This window comes from Lactuca saligna, chromosome 9, assembly GCF_052625555.1.
Source record: "Lactuca saligna cultivar CGN05327 chromosome 9, ASM5262555v1, whole genome shotgun sequence".
NCBI lineage: Eukaryota > Viridiplantae > Streptophyta > Magnoliopsida > Asterales > Asteraceae > Lactuca > Lactuca saligna.
This window is the reverse complement of record NC_136425.1, coordinates 167,258,021-167,267,582: the sequence shown is the minus strand read 5'-3', so window position 1 is coordinate 167,267,582 and position 9,562 is coordinate 167,258,021. Positions and strand designations below refer to the sequence as shown.

Below are 9,562 nucleotides of genomic sequence, written 5' to 3'. Positions count from 1 at the left end.
ACTCAAAACCTATTATTTCGTATAAAATGCTTACATGTTCGGTATGCTTTTAACACAGAAAACCGTTTTACCAACCGATTAAGAAATTAACTTGTAGAGTTAGTTTTCAAAACTAAAACAAGGAAACTTGTGAATCTCATCATAAAATGTTATATTTTATATTTTACAAAGGATTCACGCCAATCATAAAACGGGATTCTCCATATTATTACTTGTAAATTCGTTATTCTTAAAATTGGAGACACATCCTTGGTAACACTCCACCGGAATACGCGAGTGAAGGACCAACCCTTTAACCATAGTTTCGAAAATACGACTAATATACTCCTTTGGGTGTAACCAAAGCTTCGAAAACACGGCTAATATACTCCTCTGGGTGTAACCAGAGCTTCGAAAATACGGCTAATATACTCCTCTGGGTGTAACCAGAGCTTCAAAAATACGGCTAATATACTCCTCTGGGTGTAACCAGAGCTTCAAAAATACGGCTAATATACTCCTCTGGGTGTAACCAGAGCTTTGAAAACAGAGCTAATATACTCCTCTGGGTGTAACCAGAGCTTCGAAAATACGGCTAATATACTCCTTTGGGTGTAACCAGAGCTTCGAAAATACGGCTAATATACTCATCTGGGTGTAACCAGAGCTTCAAAAACACGACTAATATACTCCTCTGGGTGTAACCAAAGCTTCGAAAATACAGCTAATATACTCCTCTGGGTGTAACCAGAGCTTCGAAAAGAAAATTGTTGTCTGAGTATGGTAGATACTTGTGTATGGATAATCAATCATCAACTTTTAAAAGGAAAATATGGGTTTTTCCTAGGATAACTTAACTTTTTCATAAACAGACTATATAACAAATGGATAATCAAACTTCTTTATAAGAAAATATGAGATTTTCTTGGGAAACAACTTTTCATAAAATCAAAGGAACATTTTCTTTCACCAGGATCAACGGCTTATGAACTCACTAGCTTTATGCTGATATTTCTAAAACTGCTTGTATTCTCAGGTTCGCGTTAGACAGGTACCTCACCCACTTTTGGAGAAGGCGGAGCATATAGAAGTCTCATCTGTACTTTTGTTTATACTGATGTATATAATCTATGTTTTCAATGCTTTCAAAACAAATGTAAATATTCTTATTGTAATGTAATGGTTGTGTTTACTATGCTTACTATGTACAATGGTTGTGATACTACGCATGACGTCCTCTGCCCTGAAACGTTTCCGCCATTGGTTTAGGGGTGTGACATCATGCAACCCTTCTCACGTCGTGAGCTTATATTTCTCACGTCCTGAGGATCCTTTTTCTCCAAAATCCAACATTTTAACTCCTTGAAACCGTAAATAAATTGTCCTGGAAAAACGGGTGTTACACACGACTTTTTTGTTTCACCTCTCGCGCTTTCCTTTTCTCCTCCAACTTTTATTTCTCAAAATTCAAACGAGTTTTGAAATTCAAATTATAAATTTCGAAACTAGAAGCGACCTTTTGAATGTCATCTCCTTTTTCGACACCCGATGTGTTCGATGAATACCCTTTCTTTTTCTCCCTATCTCCCCCCGTCAGTCGAACTACCTTTTTGAATTCAAGTTCATCCACTTCGTTCAAATCAACCTCAAAATGTGCATCCGATGAAGTAGTGAAATTTTGTTATTTTATCACCACATTCTTCTTCCCTGTACTCTTTTACTAATTTTGGGGACACAGATAAAAATCTTCAAACATCAATAAATTTGAAAATATTATTTTGTATAAAAAAATATTTTAAGCGTCGTCTCGAAAATTTGTTGATTGTTTTTCCCGCTTTTCTGTTAAGTAAGCAAGTTGTTGTAAATATCATTGATTTTGGTAACCGATTTGTTCATCTCTCAAAACTTGTTGTTGCATTGGTGTTTTGTACAATAAGGTTCACAACCCATGACATTAAGAAATCGTTCCATAATGTGTCACCAGAAGTGCTCATCATTTTACACATTTCAGTTTGTGAATTCTCAAAAATGTCGACCCATGATCCGGGTAACCTCATCTCTTCATCCAATTGCCATTGTTGAGCCGCCACCTTCTCTTTTCCAAATACCAGCACTTTTCCTTTCCCACATCATTTGGGGTTGGATGGTTCAACTTGTGTTTTGCGAACAACATCATGTTGGGTTTCAGTAACCGGTTCGAGTTCGATTACCGGTTTGGGATCATGTTGTGTTCCCCGGACAAAATCAACATTCGAGACGTATTCGGGAAACAAGAAATTTTTTGAAAGGTGATTGGGCTAAGAGGTTGCATCGAGTAATAGTGTTGGTAGTAAACTTGTTGGGGATGGAGTTGAGGTTGGGACGAAATCATGGAAGAATCAAGATGAGGTTGGTAAGCCGACAGATCCAACAGTCAAACATTTGCACGCGATTTGCTTCGAGCGGTAAATTGAGGATTGCTTGGATAACCCATATAGCCAAGAAATGGGCACTCTTGGTCAATCGATCTATGATGACCCATATAGCATCAAATCCCTTCTCTGTCCTCAGCAACTTGGTAATTAAGTCCATCGTGATTTGTTTCCATTTCCACATGGGAATCTCTAGAGGCTGCAACATACCATGCAACCTCTGATGCTCGGCCTTGACCACCCTGCATGTCAAACACCTCTTGACATACCAAGTGATTTCTCGCTTCATATATGGCCACCAATAACTCAAACTCAGGTCTCGGTACATCTTGGTGGCCCCCAAGTGAATAGAGAAATGAGACTTATGAGCCTCCTCCATGACTATCTGTCTGACCCTACTAGACATCAGAATTCATACCCGACCGCATCGGGTTAATAATGCCCGACTATCCTGCACAAACCAGGTGTTCTCACCCTTGATCCTCTTCAACTTCCAGTTCTCAAGTCGCATGCCCTCAACCTGAGCATCCCTGATCAAGCTCATAAGCGAAGAATCCACCGCTATCCTCATACACATTGCTGGGGTGGAAGACCCAACTGTCTTGCGACTCAAAGCGTTCACCACCACGTTCGCTTCACCGGGGTGGTAAAGGATCTCGCAGTCATAGTCCTTGACTACATCCAGCCACCTGCGTTGCCTCATGTTCAGGTTCGGTTGATCCATGATGTGTCTCAAACTCTTGTGATCAATGTATATGGTTTAACGGACCCCATATAAGTAATGTCTCCATATCTTTAGAGTAAACACCACCGCTCCCAGCTCCAAATCATAAGTAGGATATCTCGTCTCATGCAGCTTCAGCTTCCGCGACGCGTAGGCTATCACCCGTCCTCTCTGCATGAGGATCGCCTCGGAAACTTGTGATGGATGAATCACAGAACACCACAAAATCCTCCACTCCCTCCGGGAGTGTCAAAACCGGAGCCTCACACAAACACTAAAGGAGAGTCTCAAACACCCTTTGTTGCTCCGATCCCCACCAGAAATCCACTCCCTTCCTGGTCAGACAAGTGAGGGGTACTGCAATCTTATAGAAATCCCGAATAAACCTCCGGTAGTACCCTGCTAAACCCAGAAAGCTCCTGATGTCCGAAGGAGACCTCGACACCTCCCACTGCATGACTGCCTCAATTTTGGTATGGTCAACCAAAATCCCCTCCTGGTTAACGAGATGTCCGAGGCACTGGACCTCTCGCAACCAAAACTCACACTTCGAGAACTTGGCATACAGTCGTTCTCGTCTCAGAACTCCCAACAACTCCATGAGGTGCTCCTCGTGCTGCTCTCGGGTCTTGGAATACACTAAGATATCATCTATGAACACAATGACCGAACGATCAAGCATTAGTCTGCAGACCCGATTCATCAGGTCCATGAATATTGTTGGCGCGTTGGTGAGCCCAAATGACATCTCCAAAAACTCGTAATGACCATAACGAGTTCGAGATGTGATCTTCTCCACGTATGAGAATCGGGGCGTTACAGAGAGTGTTATGTGCGATATATGTATGAGGTTCTATTTATAGTTAAATTATTAAGAAAAAAAATTCAAAATGTAACCTTTTACCAACGGTCCAAAATGTGCGCGGTGAAAGCTTCTGGTAAAGTGGGCATAACGCAAAAACCAAATGGAGATCGGTTATTTGTGCACGGGACCAGGGTCGGTCCTGAAAAATGAAATATTCTTAAAGACCCAGGACGAACAAGAAAAAAAGGGCCCTTATCTTTATTATAATTTTGTATTTCTAAATAAAAATATATAATGAAAAAAATTAGGCCCTGTGCAACTGCCCACTTTACCCCCTCTAAGCCCCATGCACGGGACATGCGATGCCACCTCAACGAAGTGCACCGAGGAGTAGAGGTGGCAATCGTGCCGTGTCGTGTCGGGTTCGTGTCGTGTCGAAACACTAAACGGGTTGAAAGTGTTTGACCCTAACCCGACCCATTTAATTAACGTGTCGTGTCGTGTCGACCCGTTTATTTTCGTGTCGAGTTCGTGTCGGGTTTCGGGTTAGGGCTATACCTTGAAATATGTCGTGTCATGTGAGGTTAAAAGATTGAGCATGTTGAAAGAGTAGGAGTTAGGTAGGCGGAGAGGAAAAACTAATAGTTTGGAGGCAGAATAGATGAAGTCATAGCAAGTTCAGATGACAAAATTAAAAGAGTAGGAGTTGGAGAGGCGGATGAAAAGGTCACGAGGATGTGAGAGTGGTGAAAGAGACTCGGTAGTTTAGGAGAGAATGGAAAAACTGAAATTAAGTCTTGATCTAGACGGCTAAGTTAATTCGACATTACAAAACGACTCAATTCGAAGGTTTTCTTTTACTTATGGTTTTGGTTTTGTATCTTTCTAGTTTATTTAAATAATTCAAAAAATTTGCATATAAATAAACGGGTCATTTTCGAGTCATATTCGAGTTGAAATTCTCAACCCTAACCTTACCCGTTTAATTTTCGTGTCGTGTCGTGTCAACCCGTTTATTTAAACGGATTGAAATATCTTACCTAAACCCGTTTATTTCGTGTCGGGTTCGTGTCGGGTTTCGTGTCGTGTCAATTTTTGCCACCTCTACCGAGGAGCCTAACATAATACTATAACTTATATGTCCTGGCCCATTGGGTAATGAAAAAAACACCGTGACACTTTTATTTCATAACTTGAAACTTGATTTTCTTTTCGGCTCATGTTGGGACATCTAGAACCCATTTTTGCCCCATTTTCAAAGAATCAACTTAATCGTTGACACCGCTAACTACTGATTTAGCTCGCATTTAGTCGATTTGGTTCTTCAAAAAATCCCTTCGTTCTCCATCAAGAATCTTGTGCCTTAATCGAGGGAAAATTCAAGAAAATGTCACTAGGGTATGCAGAGAAGCTCTCCTATAAAGAAGACGTTGGGGATGTCGGAATGTCCGAGATGTTCGACTCCCCAGATGATTTACAACAAAAAGTTTGTTTCTTTTCCCTTTTAATTCCCTATTCATAGCTATCTCTTTCAAAATTTGCTCTAATGCTAGTCCATTCCAAACCCTAATTTCGAATGCAGCTCTTCACTTTCATGATCACCGTGTTCTTTCGTAATCTTTTCTTAATTCTTTCTAGTGATCATGTTCTCGATGGATTCTGTGTTTTGGTTGAAATGGGTTTGATTAAGTTAAACCTAAACTTGTTGCGCCTCTCGCGATCAAACAGTCTCATTCAAATAAGCGTTTTTAGATTACAACCGAAAGGAATTTACATTTCTACAGATACAAGTCCCTCTACTTCTACTGATATCACAAATTTCTCTTCATTTGCAGATCCAACAACTCGCAAAGATGATTAAAAAGGTTACACTTTTCAATTCTTCATATCTACTTCAAAATCGCATAAAAAAATATCAATACAAGTGTTTGATTATATTCTTACAAAATTCCTCTGCAGAGTAAGCATCTAGTGGCATTCACAGGTGCAGGAATATCAACCTCTTGCGGAATACCTGATTTTCGAGGCCCAAAAGGCGTTTGGACTCTTCAGGTGTAACTTTCAATTCCCCAAAATACAAAAACCAAAAAAAAAAAAAACAGTAAATTAACATCGATTCCATTTATAATTTCGTTAAATTACAGCGTGAGGGCAAAGGTATTCCAGAAGCATCTTTACCATTTCATCGCGCATCACCAAGTCTTACTCATATGGCTTTGGTTGGACTTGAAAAAGCTGGTATTTTGAAGTTCGTTATCAGCCAGGTTATATTTTATTATTATTTTTTTTAAAATCATGTAAAAAAAAATCTTGAATTTGAATTTTATTTTTTTATATTGTATAGAATGTTGATAGCCTTCATCTTCGTTCTGGAATACCAAGACAAAAACTTTCAGAATTGCATGGAAATTCATTTAGGGAAGTTTGCCCTAAATGTGGGAAAGAGTAAGGGGTTCTTTTCCTTTTTTTTATTTCTCCATTAACTTCTGTAAAGAATAAGACTAAATGACCATTTTATCCTTACATTTCAAAAACAAATTTCACACTATCAATTTCAACATGGGTAGAGAGGTGCAAATACAAGAAAAAAAGCAAATGAGGGCACATTTGTAAAATGTCAAACTTAGTGGGAAAAGTCTCGTTTCCTTGACCTTTTTTTTTCTTCATTAAGTTGTTCTTTCTGCATTAAGTCAAAAAGTCAATTGTTTTGTAGGTATTTGAGAGATTTTGAATTGGAAACTGTTGGTTTAAAGGAGACATCAAGGCGTTGTATTGATGCAAAATGTGGAGCTAAATTAAGAGATAGTGTTCTTGATTGGGAGGTATTTATTAATTATTAATTATTAATTATTAATTAATAATTAATTATATAGAAATTTGCTACCTTTTTTTAATTATTATTTAATATTTATAGTTTTTGGGCAACTTTTATTTCATTATATAGGATGAACTACCTCCTACTGAAATGAAAGCAGCAGAAAGAAATTGTAGAATGTCGGATCTTGTTTTATGTTTGGGGACTAGGTAATTTTTATAATAAAAAAGTTTTTTTTTTTTTACTATAAAAAGAAATAAAAGGGTAATTTTGACATTTTGTTAATTGTCATGTTGGTTATTAAATTTACTTGCAGTTTGCAGATAACCCCTGCATGCAACCTCCCTCTAAAGTCCATTCGCAATGGAGGAAAGATGGTAATTGTCAACCTTCAGGTATTCACTCAAATGTCTAAAATACCCTTACATTATACTTTTACAAATTTATTTATTCATGGGTGTTAATTGTTAATGATTTTAAACCTTTTTAAAGCAAACTCCAAAAGACAATAGAGCAAGTTTGGTGATTCGTGGTTTTGTTGACAAGGTATTTTAGATATACATTAATTTAAATAACTTATTATTATTATCATTTTTTTTTTAACCTTAAATTTAATACCTTTTTTTTTTTTTTTTTTTTTAAATTAGGTGATGTCTGGTGTATTGCATCTTCTTAAAATGCAAATCCCTCCATATGTTCGTGTGGATCTTTTTCAAATTATCTTTAATCAATTTCGATGTACTTCAGGTATATTTTTTTCTTATTCTAATCAGATGAAATTTTTAAAAAAAGGAATTGTTTGCAAGATTTGTAATTTTATAAAAACTTAAATTACAGAGACAAAATATGCAAAATGGTCTCTTAGAGTTACTAGTATTCATGGAGAAAAAGCTCTGATTCCATTTATTGAATCAGTTGAGGTATGATTTGCTTCCATTTACACCATTATACTTTCAATTTTTTCTTTTTCTTTAAAAAATATAAACAAAATAAATAAAAGTATGTTGCTATTTCTTGCATTTAATCTATTCACAGGTTACTTTTCCAGAAAGACCAGAGCTAAAAACTGCTGTGTTACACCAACAACCCTTTTTCCTAAAAAGGTTTTGTTTTTTTATTGGTGGAATTTCTTTAAGTTTCAATTTTACAATTTGACCCCTGAGTTATGAAGATTGTTATCTTTTGGTCCCTGTGTAGGGAAACACTTAAATCAAGACCACTTCACATGGTTTTATCGATTAACTTCAGTGAAGGTTGTGGTTGTAAGTTTATCAGCATTGACTATCCCGTTGACTTTGAGGTAAAAAGCCTCACTTTTTAATTGTTATAATTTGATAGATTTCTAAAAATACAAAACCTTAACAACAAAAAGAAAAAGCTGATTGAAACCCTAATTTGAAATTTTCAGGCATCAACAGAAGACATTAATGAAGATAAGAACATTGTGATTCAGCAGCTTAGAGACATGGCAAATGAAGATCGATTTTGTGGACAATCATATGTGATTGAAAGAAAACTCATTTCAGATTCAGGGAAAACAATTTCTACATATGCTGTTGCAACAAACATTGCTCAATTTGATGAATTATCACCTTCAAAAACAGCTCATATCTCTAATGGAGAAAGAGAAAAGATGAATCTTGGAAGTGGTGTAGATGATATATCTACAGCTAATGTGCCTACAAAGAAGGTGAGAGTTCATTAATGGTGAATCTAGGTATATGTTGTGTGATAGTGGTCAAAGAAAGTCAATGGTTGGAAGTAAAGGGAAACCGAGTCAAGTTTGAAACTAGTAGAGTTGAGTTGACTCGGTTGTGACTTTTGTAAAAACTAAAACTGTTTTTGGTTTTGAGTGAGGGTTTAGTAACCTTTTGTTAGGTCATATATCAAAAAAGAAAAAAAAAAAAAAGATTCAAACACTTTTAATGGAAAGTTTGGTGTAACCTTTTGTGTAAACTCGATAGATTTGTAAATAATTAATATTTTTTTTTTCAGTATATCATTCTTAGTAGTTATCACAACCAAACCATTAAGTAACTTCTTATGAGGTTGTGGACCTGTAAATAGGACTTTTACAACTTCAATTTTTATTTCTATCAACATCTGCATTATCTACATTAATATCACCACTGTTTTGATTATAAGAAAAAACTCGAGTTTTTTTTTTATCAAGAGCCCCACATTAAGACTTTCTTAATTCTTCATTTTTTTTATATATTTTTCACTACCAAATTAATGTTTAGGATGCATAATTGTTGAAAATTATATATGATATAACACTAAAATCATAAACATTATTCTATTATTCTAATCAACTATGCAGATGGCACAAAGCATTAAAAGGTTTATAGAAACTAGCAATTAGAGAATTCGCTCGAAACAAAAATTATTTTGTAATGCACTAATGTGAAGTCCAAAATTGTGTGTTAGTGTGTTTCATTCGTTAATCAACGACAACAATAAGAATATAAAAACAAGAGACCATCAGATTTAGAAATCAAGAAGAGTGAGATATTTGTTTAATTTTAGTCGACAATAAAAATGAGAGCATGAGCGCAATCAGAAACAAGAGGAGGGGTTTGGTGGACTCAGAAAACCAAGAGAGAAAAATCCTCTTTTGATCTTTATTGTTTCTGTCAATTTGGAATCGGAGCAAAATATAAGCTCGTGCTGCAAATCTATATTAGCCCATTATTAGACAAAATGCAATTTTTTACTTTAAACCTAACTTTTTAAAATACGAGTTTCTGTAAATTTTAATTGTAACTTGAGCTATTAGAACCGGAAAAAATATGGGTTTTTGTCTTTTAAATTACCAGATTTTCTAT

At 36.2% G+C, this 9,562-nt stretch overlaps 1 protein-coding gene across 1 annotated transcript; it reads left to right on the top strand.

Annotated features, from left to right (window-relative positions):
• Positions 1-5,100: 5,100 nt before the first annotated feature.
• On the top strand, positions 5,101-8,731 carry LOC145018377 (NAD-dependent protein deacetylase SRT1-like). Its single transcript, XM_078976275.1, has 14 exons — positions 5,101-5,405; positions 5,755-5,784; positions 5,879-5,971; positions 6,064-6,183; positions 6,264-6,364; positions 6,633-6,741; positions 6,864-6,943; positions 7,051-7,129; positions 7,227-7,280; positions 7,382-7,481; positions 7,572-7,654; positions 7,770-7,837; positions 7,932-8,034; positions 8,143-8,731. Exons 1-14 carry the CDS (start codon positions 5,307-5,309, stop codon positions 8,437-8,439), a joined length of 1,416 nt encoding a protein of 471 aa, XP_078832401.1. The 5' UTR covers positions 5,101-5,306; the 3' UTR covers positions 8,440-8,731.
• Positions 8,732-9,562: the final 831 nt, after the last annotated feature.

Excerpts from the sequence above, each read along its gene's own strand:
- LOC145018377 (XM_078976275.1), top strand. The coding sequence starts at position 5,307 with ATGTCACTAGGGTATGCAGAGAAGCTCTCCTATAAAGAAGACGTTGGG. Across the intron at positions 5,785-5,878 it reads TCGCAAAGATGATTAAAAAG|AGTAAGCATCTAGTGGCATT; the intron begins GTTACACTTTTC and ends ATTCCTCTGCAG. Across the intron at positions 7,482-7,571 it reads TCAATTTCGATGTACTTCAG|AGACAAAATATGCAAAATGG; the intron begins GTATATTTTTTT and ends CTTAAATTACAG.